General features: G+C 36.7%; 1 protein-coding gene across 4 annotated transcripts in view; it reads left to right on the top strand.

Annotated features, from left to right (window-relative positions):
* Positions 1–20,170, top strand: part of LOC150092484 (uncharacterized) — a 356,538-nt gene that overhangs the window by 80,043 nt on the left and 256,325 nt on the right. For all 4 annotated transcript variants that reach the window (XM_090414744.1, XM_090414743.1, XM_090414746.1 and 1 more), the window contains exons 2-3: positions 1,732–2,723; positions 19,242–19,449. In XM_090414744.1, the coding sequence (XP_090270870.1) occupies positions 1,751–2,723; positions 19,242–19,449 (1,181 nt within the window). In that variant the 5' untranslated portion in view covers positions 1,732–1,750. The remainder of the gene's footprint in view (positions 1–1,731; positions 2,724–19,241; positions 19,450–20,170) is intronic.

Genomic DNA, 20,170 nt, shown 5'->3' with positions numbered 1-20,170 from the left:
CACTGTGCTGTCATCACTGCTTGTTTCATTTAGCAGTTTTTCAAAGTAATTACTCCATACTTCAAGGATATCTTTTTCTCCTGTTTTCATGTCACCTTTATCATCTCTAACTCCTTTTACAGCACTCTTTCCTCCATTCTTAAGCTTCTTCAACAACCTCCAGAATATTTTGCCACCTTCTTGATATTTATTTTCTATATTCTTGCCAAAGTCCTCCCGTGACTTTTGTTTAGCTAGTTTTACACAGTGTTTAGCATTCTTGCATTTGTCTCTATATTCTCTAAGAGCACAAGCTGACTTATTTGACAGGAACTTTTGGTATGCTTTCTTCTTTTCCTTCACTGCTTCTTTAACTTCCTGTGTCCACCAGGGAGTGCTGATTTTTTTTATCCTTGCAGACAACCTCACCACATGCCTCTCTGGCGGAATCAATCAATGTTTTCTTCAGAGTTTGCCACTGAATCTCCACGGTTTTATTCCTGTTCTCAAACTCTCATTTTTTCTTCAACAATCTTTGTGTATTTTAGTCTACAGTTCACACCTGAGAGCTGCTCAACTTTTATTCGTTTTAAAACTTTCTTACATGTTATTCTTTTCAATATGAAATTCAATTTTATCCTGCTCAAGACTAAATAGTGATCACTTCCAATTTCAAAACCTCTGTACACTCTGGTGTTTTGCACCAGGGAGAAAACATCGCTATCAACAATAACATAGTCAATGAGACTTTTCTTATTCCTAGCCTCTTCTCTCCATGTGAATTTGTGCACATTTTTATGTTGGAACATGGTGTTAGTAATAACCAGTCCATGTCCTGAGCAGAAATCCAACAGATATTTGCCATTATTATTAGCTTTGCTCTTTTCTCCAAATTTTCCCAAAATATTTTTGTATATCTCACAATCATTTCCTACTCTGCTATTTAGATCCTCAACAAGGACCAACTTTTCCTTTTTCATTGTCAGTTGATTTTTCTAAAGCCTCAAAAAATTCCTCCACTTCTACCCTTGTAGAACCTTCTGTGGGACCATAGACACAAATAAGTCTCATTGTCCAGTTCCCCATTCTGATATTTGCCCACATTACTCTACTCGAGACTGACTGCCATTCAAGAAGATTAGCCTCGTATTTTGTGTTGAATACTATGGCTACTCTTTCTTTTCATTGATTGTCATTGCCTGAATATAACATTTTGTATTTATTGCTCAGAAAGATCTCACCAGTTTTGGTCTTTTTTGTTTCAGTCACCCGTATTATGTCGATCTGGTACTCATCTAATTCCTCAGCTAGCTCCATTTCTTTGCCATTCAGTCTTCTTACGTTGATAGTACCGATCTTTAACTCTGGTGATGTTAAGTTGGGGTTTATAATAACGTATATTAGCATAAAGTAATTAATAATACTTTATGTATTATTATTTACTATGTGACTGTTTGTTTTGCAGAATGAATTAATCTTTTTCTCTATGTCTAGAGAAAATTGCAAAGATTTTTGTAATATTACTCATTTAGATTTGTAATAATTATATATTAATATGCAAAATCTGGCTAACTGAACAGTATCTCTTAGAAATAGCCTGATTTGAGCAATTAGTGTTATGAAGAAATATGCATTTGTCACTCCATTCATCATATGTCATTGATTGAGACATAGGTTGGCTGAAGCTTTATCATTTTGAATTATTTTAAAGAAATTTAAAAATTATTCTAACAATAAATCATTTATTTTTAGAAAGCAACATTCTTAAATCATGGCAGATACCTCTCCTGGGAAAGTGCAGGCTATGCTTGCCTATTTCTCCCAAAAGGAAGAACCTGTAATGGGGATGTTACCTTGTAGTTATAAGCCTGCAGTTCGAACCTGGAAGAGAACCACATCCAATTCATCACAAGATGACATATTAGAAAAGACACCAGTGTCATTGCATACTACTAGCACTTCATCAGAATCATCAAATTCATGTACATTGGAAAAGTCAAATATTCATCTCCCTCCTAGTAATCAAAGAAACGTATTTAGTCAGCTTACTTCAGATCCTGAAATGTTGTTAGATACTGATAAAGCACTTCCATGTAATACATATTTAGGAACTAATGGTATTGCAACTTCTAAACACTCTAAACCTGCTGTGGGACCAAAGCCTAAGTTATCACATCTATCTTTGTCGACCTCATCTGTTGCATCCTCTTCAAGTGATACTGCAGAAAATAGCAATATTGATACGACTGAAGTGCAAAACAGATTGTCATCATTTTCAGAGAAAGAAAATGGAAACAAGGGAAATGACAGTTCCTTTAAAATTCTTGGGGAGACCTTACGAGCTTTTGTATTAAATGAAAATAAAAGTAACTCTCCATCATCTAGTCAACATTCTTCATTAATGAATGCTATTCTTGGTTTTGATAGTCCAGAACTAAGTGATAAAGAAGCTACAGCACGGCACAGTTTTGAGGATCCGTCAGCATTACAGATATATGCAAATAATATGACAGAAGTTAAACTAAAATGTTCAGATCTTGTAAACTTAGAAAACTACATATGTAAGACGAATTCCAATTTTCGAAGGAAAGAGATTCCATCCAAAGTTAAACTTGGGCCATCTCCTATTAAGCCTACTAAACCACCTGGCTTGAAACTACCAGATATACAAAAAAAAAGATGGTCATTGTCCTCAACACGTTCAGAGAATCATAGCAGATCTTCATCTCCAAAATCTGGAAGAGGTAGGAAGTTATTTAAATAGTAACATTTCGGATTAAACATAAATTACTTCATTAATGCACAAGTTTTGTAATATGATGAAATTTTCATGTTAAAATGTAATCTTAGAAATTGTAATATCCATGATCACTTTTGTATGTTATTTTTCTCAGTCAGTATATTATCTTAAAAAAGTGAACCAGTATCATTGACAAAATTTTCAGATTTTATGACAATCCTGACCATGAAAGGTTGTCAGGGTATAACACAGTATTATTATTATTGTTATTATTACATAACACTTCCAGGGAGTCCAAAGACTCATCGAGGGTGGGTATCTACTCTACAGTTCTCTCTCTCTCTCCACTAACTACAACTACACCAACGCTGTCTACCGCCCACCACCACTAGTATTTTCACAGATAATCACAGACATCCATGCTCAACGTGGGATTCAAACCTTTTAGCCTTTTGACTGGAGAGTGAATATGCTAACCACTCAGCCAACCTAGTTGGCATCATAAATTAGGCTAAAATTTAGATAATGAAATTTTTTTTTTTTTTTTTTTCAAACTCCATGTAATAATAAGCATTCCTCATCTAACATATGCATGCTAAAGTGTGATTCAGGCACATAGGTGTAGGTCAGTGGCGAACCTTTTTTATGTGCACATGCCAAAAATTTACAAATCGAGTTGCTGACGTGACGGGCAGTTTTTAATAGGAGAAAAATTAATAGAGAATTAATCTAGCTTTATTTATTTATAATATTTTATAAATATTTTATTTTATTTTATTTATAATATTTATTTATATATAAATTTATAATATTATGCAGTGTAAAATTTATTATTGTGTTATTAAATTGATTTTAATGATGTTGGTTTGAAAAAAAAAAAGGTAGCGAAAAAAATATTTATGCATTGTAACTCACCATAGAAATCAGCTGAGCAGGGGAAGCAGCAGAAGGATGTCGACTTGTCAGCGAAACGCTTACTATATTTACTCGAATATAACTTACCCTCGCGGTATAACTCGCACCCCTGATTTTGCTTTATGAAAAAAGACATTAAAAAGTTTTGCATATACCTTTCACACGACGAATATTTAAACATGTTCACATTGAGGCGATAGTAACTCGCTCCCTACAGTTAACAACACTCCCTCCCCAACAACCATTCTACTGCAGATGCAAAAAAACTAGTAGTTTTATTGTATCCCTGAATGAGGTACAGATTCTTTTGTAGTCTATGTAATATATTTCTCAACAAATAGTAAATTACAGACAGCAATAAAAAAAGCACTAACTAATGAATCGCATTTCCCCTCTCACAGAAATTATGCTGCATAGACTCGAGCAAAACCATATGTTGCACCAGAAACACAGTATCTAACTAAAAACTGTTGTACAATTTTTCAATTACATGAAATAAGTGTTTGTTTTATTGCATTTGAAATTCTCGATGTCATTATGACAGATCACAAAGGCTAACTTCAAATAAAATTCTACCACTGAAACATGCCATATAATGCGTGTGTGAGTTCGCTTGCCAGCTCAAATGCAAACAAGCAGCAATAAAATTCAACCAAGGGTTGAAACTTTTGTGTGAGTTGAGCCCACCTGTAATGAGAAGTTCAATTGGAACGATAAATGACATCCCATCGTGAATGTGTTAAAACTAAGAAATATATAGTGAATGTTGTTATGACAATTTCAAATGTTATGGAATTCGGCTCAACAATTATCGGTTGCCTTTGTCTTTGGGTCACACAATCTTTTGTTAATACCGCACCAATTATATGCAGGTTTTCATAGCTGCTCTCTCGTGTAAAGCAAAATTTAACTTGTACATATAGTAACAATTAAAAAAAGGTTGAATAATTTATAAGCATATAAAAGGATATCACCTGTAAATCGTTGACGTGCCAGCAAAATTCTTGGATGTGCCACCTCTGGCATGCGTGCCATAGGTTCACCATCTATGGTGTAAGTCAAGGAGCAGTCACGCAATCAGCTTTGCCAGCATTTTATCACTCTTTGGAATCTTATCTAGGAGACATTGCAGGGAAGAGTAATTTGTATTATTTTTTGTTGTAAAGCCATCCCTTCTCACTCCATCTTTTGATATCCGAAGTATCCTTGACTACTCTTCTTAAATCTAATTTCAAATTGCAGGCTGAAGTGTCCATGCATATGTATTTTGTAATATTTCTATTCTTTGTGTTGAATTGGATTTAAACGGTATTGATGCGAACACAGATTGATAAGAAAATAACTATTTATTAACTTAAAAGCTAATATTTTGCTGGTGTTATATCCAGCATCTTCAGAGCACACAAAGTTGGTTACAAATGTGAGACAACCACAATCCGGTGTAACAGTGGGGCTAGTATAACTAATTGCATCGTGCAACACAAGACTAAAGTCCTAATACGGCACCATCTGAGTTAAAGAAAAAAAAAACAGTAGTCCAAAGTTTTGAAAAAAATATAGTAGCCCAAATAGTAGTCTTCGAAAGTTTTGAAAAATAGTAGTCCAAAGTTTTGAAAAAATAAATAAAAAAATAAATATTAATTTGGTCTTAGGATGACTGTCTCCCAAATCTTTGGTAGATTTATACAGCCATACTTGTTAAGGTTTGGAGTATATTTTAAGGCTTCTGTTGATTCCAGGAACAACCTCTCTGACTTGTAGAAGCTTTTGTGCAGTACTTTTGTTGTTTTTTTTCAATTGATCCTGTGTGCCTGGATATCCAAAGCATGGTCTGCCAGACCCGACTTGCCATAGCGAATGTGCTGGATATATTTTTTGTGTTCACTTAGGTGGATGGTAACCTTCCAAATGGTATCCTTAACTTCACTGTATATAGAAAACCCACTCACACAGGCAGATACATTCACAAACTTTCCCACCACCACGCCTCTCAACAAGGCATCATTAAAACTCTGACGAATAGAGCCTGTAATCTTTGTTCCAGTGGAACCTCTATTTCGACTGAACTCAACCATATACACAACACCTTCCTGTGCAATAGCCACAGTGATTACAGAATTAAAAAAAATAATCAGTTCCTTCCCCCATTTCTCAGCCATCTCTTCTGAAGGATTTCAGAATGGCCATCGCCATCCTCTATATTTGTGGCACATTGGAAAAATATCCAGGTCATTAAAAAGATCATATCCTCTATACAGCTTTTAAATCCCACCAGAAACTTGCTACCCTTATCCATTCTACCAAATATCAATTCCCTCCTCTCTCATTGCCTGGAGTATGTAAAGTACCTTCCTGCAAGTTAGCTTACTTTGGACATACAGGTAGATTGAACACAAATCTTATGTCTGTAATCACGACTATTGTCAATCATGGTCTGCCTTGCAGACCATGTATTGGACACAACTAACAGAATCTTCTGGAAGAAAACCACTATGCTTCACTACAGTAAATTTTAAAAGGAAAGACTGTTTTAAGAATCTACAGTGACACTCAGAAATCAGCCTAAGCTAAACAAATGCTACTGAGCAAGCACTTTGCAAGAGTATTATCCAGGTGGCGACATTGCAGGAATGAATGAACCAAAGCTTATACGGGAATTGTGGTGAATGAAGTGGAGGTGAATAGTCTATTACAAAACCTCAATGTCAATACATCTGTGGGATTGGATGGTATACCAGCTCGTGTCGTACATGAAGCAGCTAAAGGATTGACTATTTTGTTTAATTTGAGTCTCGGGTCTGGGTTAGTCCCGAGGGGAAAATAGTTCCACTGCATAAAGGAGGTTCCAAGACTGCTGTTCTAAATTACTAACCGATTAGCATATCAGGAATCGTTGTGAAGGTCTTGGAGAAATTAGTCAAGAGAAAAATACAGGATAGGATAGATGAAAATAGGATACTGTATGGAAGACAACATGGTTTTGTGAAGGGTAGATCATGCCTCAGTAACTTGCTCATGTTTTATAACACAGTGACCGCTGAACTGGATAAGGGTAATGGGTTTACATGATTCTAGTGGACCTTGCTAAGGCCTTTGACAGGATACCACATAGAATTCTAATCAGAAAACTGCAGCATATGGAGATGGATATAGGGTTGGTGAGATGGATAGGAGGGTGGTTGATGGAGAGATATCAGAGAGTGGTTTATTCAGGAGTAGAGTCCAAAAGACATCCTGTGACTAGTGGAGTGCCACATGGTTCTGTTCTTGGACCACTACTGTTCAATTTGTTCATTAACGATATAGGAAAGGATTGAGAGGAAGTGTTCATTTGTTTGCTGATGATGCAAAGTTGGGTAGAGCAATAGTGAGTCCACAGGATGTCACAATTTTGCAGGATGTGGATAGTTTGGAGGACTGGGCTAAGGTGAATGGATGTCAATTTAATGTGGCAAAGTGTAAGGTTATGCATTTTGGGGTGAAAAGATTAGCAGCAGTATATCACATTAGTGGAACTATACTCCAGGAGATTGATGAGGCCAGGGATTTGGGAGTGTTGGTGGATAGGGAGTTGAAGTTTAGGGGGCACATCACAAAAGTGGCTAAATCAGCTCATCAAAATCACTTGGTTGCTGAAAAATACTTTAACAAGCAGAGACAAACAGGTTATTGTTTCTCTGTATCGAGCCTTGATAAGACCCCATCTAGACTACTGTGCCCAGATATGGGCGCCAGGGTTTCTTCTTGATGGGGAGGAGGTTGAGAGGATCCAGAGACGAGTGACCAAGATGATAGCACATCTATGGAATGAACCTTATGAGAACAGGTTGAGGATTTGTGGGTTGCAGAAATTGGTTGATAGGCGGAAAAGGGGCAATATGATTGAGACATTCAAATTACTGAAGGGTTTCTATAAGATTAATTCAGAAGATATTTTTGAGAATAGGACTGGTGGTGAGAGGACTAGCAGCCATACATGGAAGCTGGGCAAGAGTGTGGTTAGCAAGGGTGTTAGAGCTAGTTTTTTACTTTTTAGAGTGGTGAATGAGTGAAATAAGCTGCCAGAGTTTGTTGTGAGTGCCATGACGGTGAATGAGTTCAAGGCGAGATATGATAGATACTGTGTGAATGTCAAATGGTTATTCTTGACGTGATATTAGGGCCTCCCTCGATGAGTCTATTGACTCCTTGGAGTTACCCATAATAATAAAACTTCCCAAAATTTGGGAAACAATAATCATCAGAGGCCCCCAGATATAAACAAGAGGCAGGTATAAACGCCCTTTATGGGCATCTATGCTTGCCTATAAATGCTCATAGAGGGCTCACCACCTAAATAGGACTTTAGTCACCCACGTGTTTCATTGAGTATTGTGTTGTCTTGGTATGTGTTACAAGTGCTAATTGTACTCCTTGAAGATGTCTCGGTGACTGAGATGAAATGTTGGAAGTATTAAAACCAGTTTTTAATCCTTTTCTAGTAGGGTCAATACTCCATTAAACTTCCAACATGATTAAGTCTATTATAATCTTCCTAAATGGGAGTAACATTAGTAATGGCTATTTAGAATTCTCTCCAACTTTGCATCAAACACTACCCATCAAACTCCACCCACCAAATAACTGAACATCTCCAGTCAGTCCACATTATATCCTTTACAAACAAGTTAAACAGCAATTGCCCATGACCAGAACCCTGAGGCATGCCACTGGTTGCCCTCCTTTTTTGAGACACTTCTCCATCGTACACAACTTTGTGGTAGCATTCCAAGAGCCAATCACCAATCCATATAACTGATATACTATCTATTTCCATCCTCTGCAGCTAGTACATCAACTTATCATGTAATGTCCAGTGCTTTTGTAAAGTTTAAGACTATCACTGTATATGATTCTCCCTTATCCAACACACTGATTACCTTATCATAAAATGCAAGTAAATTGCTAAAACAAGAGTCTCGCTTCATAAATCAATATAGACCATCATAAAGAATACTGTATCCATCTACCGGATCCTGTATTCTATTCTTAACCAATCTTTCTAACACCTTCCATGCATGGGAAATGTATAGAACCCATGTGGTCAAAACAAATTTCATAGAACCTTCCAGATCCATTTTGCAAATATATGCAGCCTCAGTTCTAACCTTAATTCCATGTTCTAACATTGCCAGGTTAGAGTGGTTAGCGTATCCGCTCTCCGGCCAAAGGGCTGTGGGTTCAAATCACGTTGTGGGCATGGATGTTTATGATTATCTGTGGAAATAGCAGTGGTGGTGGTCAGCGGTAGATGGCGTTGATGTAGTTGCAGTTATTTTGTGGATTGAGTGGTGGAGACAGAGTTGTAGAGCAGGTGCCCTCCCTCGATGAGTCTGGACTCCCTGGAGGTGTCAAATAATAATAATAATAATGATGATGATGTTCACTTCTACTTTCAGTCTACAAAACCTCATCTACTCTTCCTGACAGAAATTTAAATCTCACCCCTCTCAAATACTACCCATCTCTGCTTTCCCAACCAGACATTCTTTAACTCCTTTTGCCTCATAGGTGGGGTTCTGCACATATGTTTGCTATGATAATAGTCTATCAGAGAGTATCCAACCTGGAATCTCACAATTTTGATCTCCTTTGGCTAAAAATCACCCTGATCCATTCTACCAAATTCATGCTGTCTCTACTGCTCTCCTATGCCAACAACCACAAACTCTTCAGTTACCTTTCCTTAAATGTTGATTTTCTCCAATCCAGATCTCCAAACAGTGAAGTCATCTTTCTCAGGGACTTCAGTGTCCACAATTCTAGTAAGCTGTCTGCTTCCAACTGCACAGATCAAGGGTAGAGAGGATAAGACTTGCAATCACAAATGATCTCATACAAATTGCCCACATGCCCACCAGAATACCAGATAATCCCAACCATTCTCCAAACACTGTGGACCTCTTCTTTTCCAGTGACCCAGCTAAGTACACTGTGAATGTTGTGTGCCCTCTAGGCAGCTCAGATCTCTTCCCCCATGGAGCAACATACACAAACACTCACCTCCACCCATTGTATGGCATTACCAGAAAGCCAAGTGATATGACCTTCGCCACTTCTACTTCTAATTTCCTTTGTCAGATTACTGTTTCTGGTCCTGAACCAAATCTATGTGCAGAAAGAATCACTGTAATCATACTCATTTTCATGGAAACATTTATTCCCAGATCCACCCTAAAGTCTCATTCCCTATCTTAGCCTTGGTTCTCCTACAGGTGTGCCAAGGTTGCACAAAAGAAGTCAGGCATACCACAACTGGCTTGCATCCAATCTTCCTATACAGTTTACACCAATGCCTGGAATAGCTGCAAGAAAACTATCACCACATCAAAAACTGACTTTGAGAGAGCTAAAAGCAGGAAACTTGCATCCTGTATGAATAGCAGCCATGCCTTCTGGGCTCTAGCCAAAGCTATTCGTTTTAACTTCCGCGCAACACTACTCCCACCACTATGACACCCAGATGGTACTATTGCATCATCACCAATAGAAAAAAGCCAACCACCTGGCTTCCTACTTTTCCTCCAACTCTTGCATAGCTGATCATGGTAAATGTCCTCCAACTATTCCAAACACTCAACATTCAATTCTGCATTTTGATATTTTGAACAGAAAAAGGTCAGAAAAATTTTGCTTAAACATACGAAAAAATCTCCAGACCCTGATGGCATCCCTCCAATTGTTCCAAAGGTCTGTGCCCCAGAGCTGACTCCCACTTTATGCTGCTTATTTATACTTCCTTATTCCACCAATATCTACCCTGAAGTCTGGAAACTAGCCTACGTACAGCCTATTTCTAAGACGGTGACACATCCTTACCTTCAAACTATCATTTAATTTCTCTAACCTCAATCTTTTCTAAAGTAATGAAAGCCTTGGTTTACACAACTTTTTGGCTAACCCCTACACTACCTTGAAGACTCTCATCTAATAAATGACTGACAGTATGGATTCTGTCACTGTCGATCAACAAGGCATCTACTAATCTATGTCACTCATCTCTGGACAAGCACTTTGAAAAGATTCGACAAATCTCAAGTTGCTTAGTTGCTCTTGATATCTCCAAGACTTTTGACCAAATTTGGCACAAAAGCCTATCAGAAAACTCCTATCATTCAGTCTACTCCCTGACTTTTGCATTTGAGTAGCCAGTATTCTGGTGGACGTTCACTTCGAATGATGGTGGATGGCTCCTTATCTTCTATCTATACAACTAATGCTGGGGTCCCACAAGGCTTTGTTCTCTCGTCCACTCCCTTTCTTCTATACATAAACGATCTACTTCAGCTGACTGCCAGTCCGTACACAGTTTTGCTGATGACAGCACATTACACTCCTCCATTTTGTTTGACAAACCCTGCAAAGCACATATCACCACAACCTCCAGAAATCAACCTCTACTACCTTAAATTCCAATCTTCAAAGCATTCATCAATGGAGTTTGGATAACATTATCAACTTCAGTGCCAGAAAACACAGCTCTGCATTTATTTCCCACAAAAAATAACCCTATTCTTCCATTCTTACCCTTGACAATACTCAAATCTCTATTGGAGAAGGGATTCATCTTCTCAGAATAACTAAACTCAAATCTCTCTTGGCACAAACATATCACAACTATTGCCTCCTCTACATCCAAAAAATTAGGCTTTCTATTTTGCTTAAGGCATTAATTTCACTCTGAACAGCTCTTTACCCTATACAAATCACAAATTTCCCCAGCCATTGAATTCTGCTCTCATATCTGGGGCAATGCCCCTAAGAACTCCTTGAAAACACTGGATTCTATACAGAAAAGAGTTAGATTGATTGATGACCTCTCTCTCTCTCTCACTAATACACTGCACTCACTTTCATACAGGCATTCAGTCCTTGCATCCTGCATCTTTTATAAATACTTCTGCAGCTGCTGTTTATCAGAATTGAACATCAATTCTGATAAATTGATGTTCAATTTATTCCCCTACCCTCTTGCAAATCCATCCAAATGCGTGCAGCAGCTAACCTATATTCTCTCACATTTCGTCTCCAAATCCACAGAACAAATTTCTCATCGTCTTCTTTATCCCTTCTACTGCTGCCCTCTGAAACAGTTTTCCACCACGTTTCCTTAGGAACACAACCACAACCCACAGCTTTTCAAATCAAATGTGAAGAAGTTCCTGATCACATAACATACTGTAGGTTGACCAACCTCTCATGGATAGGCTCTCTGTATTTAAAAAACAAAACACCTTGACTACAACTGCAATTATACAGACTGGTCTATAATTGGAAACTTATGTCCTAGAACCATGCTTGTGATGCAGCACTATTTTGCCTTCCCCTTCCCCCACTCCTTGGAACCTTACCCATGGCAAGACTTTCATTACATAACCAGATCAAGGGTATAGCTAACTGTTGTGCACATTCTTTAAAAATATGGGGTAATATGTCATTCATTCTCGCAGCCTTATCAACACCTAACCCAATCAACACTTGATATACCTCGGATTCTTCCAGTTCTTCTAATACTTCCCTCCCTGTTACATATTGCACAGCATTATTTACAGCGGTATGATATACACTAATAAAGTGCTTATTCAGTAATTCCACCATATCCTTTGCAACAGTCACCCTGCTGCTATTACCAGTATCAACCTGCCATAATTATTCTTTCTCTTAATTTCCATATAGCAGAATACTTCCCTTGAATTAACCTTGGCCTGACCAGCCAATCTCCTTTCATACTGCACCTTTTCTTTCTTTACCATGCTCGTCCCCTTCCTGGCCTGCACCTTATCACGGATCCAGTTACCACCAATTGCCTTGTACCTCCTCCATAACATTTTCTTTTCCAACATAGCTTGTTTGATTTCACTGTTCATTTATTTACTCTCTTAATCCTTGGTATGCAGTTACATTGCTTGTGTCAGATACTACCTTATAAATTTTGATGCATTGTCAGCATCTTTTCTGAACAGCTCGTCTACCCATCATTTTAATGTTAATTGACTACAGAGCTTCCCGTAATCACTGGCTTTATAATTACACATATATCCTTTTCTTGTTTCACTACTTCCCAAACAAAAACCTAATGATCACTCACCAACTGGCAACAGTGCTAATACTTCATTAACATCTCAGTCTTGTGAAGTTATCATCGAATCCAAAACACTAAAGCTTCTTTTTGCTTCAGTCACATGCTTCTTAAGATATTTATCCCTCATAAAATCAGCACACTCTCTCTCCTTGTTCCTGTACACTATCTCCTCCTTCCATTCTACAGCCATGTAATTAAAGTCTCCCATCAGGATCACCTTCTTTTTTCATTCCCAGCTGATTTGTCTAAACATTTCGCAATCAGTATTCGCTACATTCCCTAGCCCAGTGTTTCTCAATGTGGGGTGTATGCCCCACAGGGAGGCAATTAGAAAATGTACATGTACATATTTATATTATACGTTTTCAGAATTTGGCCGACTATTATGCTAGAAGGGGGGGGGGCATCAAAATCTTTGAGACGTTGAGGTGGTGCATGATCCAAAAAAGGTTGAGAAAAAAAAACTGCCCTAGCTTATAACAATATCCTGTTAATTTCAACATCATGGCACAGGTTCAAAATCTGCACTCAGCAATCATTAATAGTACTCTCCCCCTCTCTTTTCACCTTCCTATCCTTCTGGAAAATTGCATATCCTTCCATTTCTTTTCCTGATATCACATTATCCTCAGACTTATGCTGATTATCTTTGGACATATTAACTCAATTAATGCAACAAACTCAGTTCTCTTCTTTTGAATACTCCTTACCTTTGTATACTAACATAATAATCCCTGTGTCTTTGAAGCCATTCTACCAACACCAACATCCCTACTCCAGCCACTATACCACACATTTCTCCAGTCTGATAACTCCTGTTTCCCATATCCAGACTGATTGCCATTCATACCTATCTTGTCCTTGCCATTATGCATTCCTTCACCTTGCCCTGCCACAACCTTATCTTCAACCTTGTGTCTATCTTCCTCCTGTCATGCAACCTGTTTGGCTACACTCTTCCTCTTCTTCTTCACAAGTACCCTTTGATCATTAATTACATTAACTTCTGGATTCCAGGCCTTCTCAGCAAACAATAGCCAATTATGATCTCAAACAAATCAGTGCTGGTGGATACCATTCTGAAATAATCTGTGAAATACTCATCCTCTGAATAAACAATATGTAGTCTGAATTCCTTTATTATGGATATCTAGATACAAAAAGCATTCAAATTTATATGTATTTCTAACAATGCCAGCATTGCTGAGAAGAAATTTTTGGTTTCTTTTTCACAGTTGTTTATAATTTGTGCTGTGTTCTTCTTATATCAGACATGACTGTGTAACTAGAAGTTCATTACACATCCTTCTGGTATATGAGATTATGTGCTTCTGGTTATGATTACCCATTGTACAACAAAATTTCCCTTGTTGTACAAATTTTCATGTACAGTGAGTAATCATGTTAACCTTAGACATTCTTATTCTAGTATGGAAATATTAATGCAGTGTAATCATTACTATTAGAATAACTAGATGTAAACTATGCTTAGAGAAAGAGAGCCTCAATGAGTGTTGTAAATTTTTCCCCTGCTTTAAAAGAATAACTACAGGCATTTGAGAAGCAATGTATATAATAACTTCTGTTATCTTATGCATGAGTCCAAGGAAATTAACGGAAGCTAGACAACTGAGATTTCTTTGATGATGATATGATTTATTTTTTTTATGTGACTCTCACCCACAAAATGTTGTAAACCTATATTAGTACCATGTGTGTAGACTAAAGATATTTTTCTATTTTTATTGATTCATGTGATTTGTTAATATATTTTCTTTTTTTTTTTTACATAATCCAGAAACATTGCTCCAGAGACCAAACGAACTTTTCAGTTGAAATTAGGTCACACATTGGATAATGAAACTCCTCCATAATACACAAAATACGCAAAAACAGCCATGTCCACAATAGGATTTGAACCCATAGCCAGTAGTATAATCACTGTCTAGAATGGTTTCTTATCAGACTCCAGCAATATTTCCTTAGCCCGTGTAGCTGTAAATCTGAGTTGATTGTTTGGTTAGAATTTTACATTTCAACATGGCAATAGTATATCAGAATGATGCTAAATCATCTTGATTTAGCATCATTCTAAGGGGTAGATCTATCTAAGGGGATAACATAATAAAATACGGAGTCCTACAAGGGTCAGTACTAGGACCCATCCTATTCATAATATGTGTTAATGATCTATGTAAAATACAAACTTTTTGGCAAAATGATATCCTTTGCTGATGATACGGCTTTAGTATACACCGAAACAACCCTTGAAAATCTAAAAAATCGGATTAATAGCGATATGTTAAAACTAAGTATATGGTTTAGCAACAATGGATTTAACATTAATACCGACAAAAACGAGATATATGTACTTTACATTAACAGACAAATTAGATCACAGTATAACTATAAAATGGCATGAAAGGAAATATAGTGATACTCTAAATTGTAAACGTAGCTTAATCAAAAAAACAAAAACCATCAAGTATTTGGCCTCCATATCGATAGCAATTTGAAGTGGAACTCCCACACCACTTTCTTAACAGAATATATTATGTTAAAAAATTTGTAAATGCAGCATTCTTAAGATGTTTATACTATTCCTGGGTAAATTCTTCACTGCAATATAGCATTACCTGTTGGGGAGGAGACTATTATAACAATCTGCTTCCATTAATAAGAATACAAAACAGAATAATTAGAGCCATAACTACTACCGACTTTGCACATTCAACCAATGATCTGTATATCATTCATAATATTCTACGATTTCAGAAACTATATCTCTATGGTTGTCTGTTATATGTAAAAAGAAACACTAAAAGTTTCTTGGTATATAATGTAGACTATGGATTGCGCTGCGGTCGAAACATGCTGGAAGTACCTAAGGCTAACAAAGAAATTTTTCATAAATCTTTCGAGTACATTGGGACGAGCAGCTATAATAAACTTTCAAATGAAATTAAATCTATAACCTCAGAATATGTATTCAGAAAAAGATTGAGAAAGTACCTTATGGGATTCAAGAATGTTGACAATTATTTTAAACGTATGGTATAAGAGATCATTATAACTCATATATCATAACCAATTAAGGTATTGATTTACAAATTGGTTCATTCAGTTAGGAATTAAAATATCGACATGTACATTCTTATAACTGGTAAGGGAGCCTTCTTAGATGTGGTCCCCAGACTCTCAGTGTCTGTTTTAAGCTAATTACTTTTCCAGTAACCAGTATGGCTACAGCCCTTGGTTACACATATTTGCATTAACTAACTTACATTACTCTAAATCAATTACTTATCATAACTTTGAAACCATTCGAAATATATTATATTCTACTTGCATATATGAGAAAACTTTTTATTAACCATAATAAAATAATAGCTATAATAAGTGTTAGTACCAACAGAATATGATAGTAATACTTGAATTTTATTTTGTAACATTGTACTGTGCATTGAATTGTATTGTGAAATATTGTCATAATTATACAAGTTGAATAGTATAATATGTATAATTTGTTTTAAAAGAGGTATACCGTGAGTAGACATATCGATACAAAATTAATAACGGAAAAATTCACGTACAAAGATTATTTAATAGTATAATTTTTGCCTGTGTGTCACACAGGCGAAAATTATACTATTAAATAATCTTTGTACGTGAGTTTTTTCCGTTATTAATTTTGTATCGATGTATAATTTGTATACGTGATGTGAATAATAATGATAATAAGTTATTTTTGCTTTCACCCATTAAATGCAGAAACAATAACCAAGAGTAAGTTGATTTTTAGATCATAAAATCCAGCAGACTCAGTATGCACCAAGTACAAGTGATAATTATGGGACATTTCTCAAAGACATCACTTGTAAGTGATAATTTAGTGCTCACCATATAGAGATATAATTAATACAAGCCTCCAAGTTAGAGAAGATGCCCATAGAATTCTTATGTAAAACATTTCTGAATACATGGCAATAGATCTAAGCAAATTCCAACACATTGCCACCTTCAGACCCATCAACCATATCTGCCAGCTACTTCCTCATCCTGAACTCTTTTACATCTGCCGATATTTATAAATTCCAGGTTCATGTAATAACTTGCCATATTTTTAACGATAATTATTATTTTTCAGGAAATAATGTATACTAAATATTAATAATTATAATTATAATAATTTTAATTAATACTTCTTCTTGTTGATAAGCTTATACGTTGGTAACACGACTATTAAATTATTTCAGGAAATTACAATGTATACTAAATATTAATTAAAAGAAAACTTTAATCAATACTTCCTATATTTTAGCAATGTTACGTTGCCATCTTCATGGGAACATAAAACTATGATAAGTGCACAAAGGCACTAACAGCGAGCAATGAGGCCAAAGAAAGTAAGTAACGTTGTTCCTAAAGTCCTTTAGCCTTTCTAGTGGGCTAAATTAGGTTGTCTTGGGCTGTTGGGCTGAAAAAAATAAGTCTTTCCTAGACACTCTGATTACATGCCAGCCTGATGGATCCTTGGCTTTCTCTGTTTACAGTAAACCAACCCATACAGGCAGATACATTCAACAGCATTTCCCCTCCTGCTCCACCCTCACAACAATATTGGGTTATAAAAACCCTATGCAAAATTAATCTGTTCAGATGACAATGCCCTAACCACTGAACTAAACCACATCCTTAACATGTTCTTAGCCAATGACTACAATCCCCAAAAAATCCAGAAAATATTAAAACCAGTTAACCACAACCCCTCTCCCCTTCATAACAAAGATTACGCTAAATCTATCATCATTCCTTACATCCAGGGCACCTCTGAAAAGTTAACCAAAATCCTAAAGAAATATGACCTGATGACCTGTTACAAACCATATAAGAAATTAGCATCCCTTATCCGCTTCACCAACAAAGACCAGCCACTTCCTCTAGACCTACCTGGAGTATACCAGGTTCCTTGCAGCTGTAAACTGTCCTACTATGGCCAAACAGGCAGGACAGCTAATATGAGGATATCCGAACACAAAGACTACATCTGGCTTCACCAATATAGCCATTCTGGGCTTGCAGACCATGCTTTGGATACCCGCCACAGAATACGATGGAAGAAAGCCACTTTACTACACCGCAGCAAATATAAATATGAAAGATTGTTCAGGGAATCAGCCTCAGCTCTAAAAAACATATTTTGCTTTTTTATTTCAAAAAAGGCAAATGAGTTGTGGAGGCCCATTAAAAAAAATATTCAGTGTATATGGGGATGGTGCCTTAACAGAATGCGTATTCCAAAAGTGGTTTGCCAAATTCCGTTCTGGAGATTTTGACGTCAGTGATGCACCTCACGCCGGTCACCCGTCAAGGATATCGTCGACAAAAATCTGTCACAAACAGTGTGGGAGATTGCTGCAGTACTGAACATATCCCATACAAGCATTAAAACCATTTGCACAAGCTGAGATATGTTTCAAAACTCAATGTTTGGGTGCCGTGAATTGACTGAGGCCAATATGACTGCTCGCATATCCATCTGTGATTTGCTGCGATATTGCCAAGAAAATGACCCATTTTTGGAGCGGATGATTGCGGGAGATGAAAAATGGGTTGTGTACGATAATGTGGTACGTATAAAAGATCATGGGGCACAAGAGCAAACTGCCGCAAACAACCTCGAAAGCAGGATTGCACCCAAAAAAAGATCATGCTCTCTGTGTGGTGGGATTATAAAGGTGTTGTCCACTACGAGGTGTTACCGTCAGGCAGAACGATTGATTCAACTGTCTATTGCTCACAGTCAACACGACTGGCCCATGCAGTTAGCACAAAATGTCCTGAATTGGCATATAGGAAAGGAGTTGTCTTTCACCACAATAACGCCAAATCCCACACATCATCAACAACCCGGAGTAAATTGTTACATCTTGGCTGGGATGTTTTGCCGCATCCTCCATATTCACCGGACCTGGCACCTTCTGATTACCACTTATTCCAATCGTTGTAGAATTTTCTGAATGGGAAAACCTTCGCTAATGAGGAGGCTGTCAAAAGACACCTGGATCAGTTTTTTTGCCAGTAAACTTCAGAAGTTTTATGAATGTGGCATAATGAAGTTGGTGGACAGATGGCAAGAGGTCATTGATAAAGAGGGTCAATATATAACTGACTAGTATGTATTATATATATTAAATAAAATGTGTTTAATTCCACTCTGAAAAACCGAACGAACTTATTTGCCAACCCAATAGAATTGTTTTGTAGTTCGCGAGTGATTAATCTTTATCAAAAGTAAATGCCAGCGTAAAATGTTATTTTCTCAAAGTGTAGTGTTTTCCATAAGTATATGCGCAAATTAAAACTCTTTAGAAATCTTGCACATGGTATGAAACCTGTGTTTAAAATATTAATATCTAATTTTGATTTACTTATTGGTATATCAAGAAATTATGAAATGTAGGTTCTCTATTCATATTTTGGCAGCATGCAGTACTCCAGTACCACCCAGACCCACAAGAGCACCTCCATTGCCACCATCATTTACAGTTTCATCTGCTTTTGTAACATCAGAAGTGCTACATTCAAAGCCCTTTCTTTTATCAAAAGATCTAAATGAAGATAATATTTCTGAAGAAGAATTATATGGAGATACACTTGTTAATGAAGAACGTGCCAGGCCTGTTTCCATGATGTAAGTTAAAATATCAGTGGGATTTATTATTATTATTTATGTTATTCACTAATCATGTTTTGCTTAATCCATACAAATATGACATGTTCCCAGGACAACATAAATTCTACTACATCTGAATGTTCGATATTCTGTATTTGAATATTCAATTCAAGATAAATATTAATTTTTTAAAATATCGGAGAAGAAACTGCCATACCAGACTATGATGCACCAAGATAGATGATAAAATTCTGAATTTGATGTATTTCTAGTATGATAAAATTCTGAATTTGAGTAATGCACTCTATGTTGACAAAAGTATTTCAATACTTGACGTGCCATGCAGATTTTGGATCCCAACAAATATTCAGTGAGTGTCTGCATAAGGCTAGTAATAAAAAGTGGAATGTTCTACATGTTTTACATTATACTCAATGTCAAGATCGCATGTTCAGTTGAACTGACAGACTTCCAACATAGGATGGTAGTTGGGTGTCACATCAGTGGTCTTTTTGTCTGCGGCATTGCTACCCATCTCAGTGTACACCGAAATCTGCTGTTGCATATGTCATTCATACATGGAAAGTTTATGGTACTACCACAGCAGAAAATTGCCCTGTGAGGTTAACACTCACTGACTGAGATCGATTATGTCTGTCTCAGAATGTTTGAACATCCACATGTCATTAGCGATGGACCTCGCAGTCAACCTGGAAAATACTGCAGGGACATCTGTCAG

The sequence above is a fragment of the Typopeltis vanoorti genome, chromosome 25 (genome assembly GCF_054136105.1).
Source record: "Typopeltis vanoorti isolate ZY-2024b chromosome 25, IOZ_Tvanoo_1.0, whole genome shotgun sequence".
In the NCBI taxonomy this organism is placed as follows: Eukaryota; Metazoa; Arthropoda; class Arachnida; order Uropygi; family Thelyphonidae; genus Typopeltis; species Typopeltis vanoorti.
This window is presented reverse-complemented; position numbering and strand designations above follow the sequence as displayed.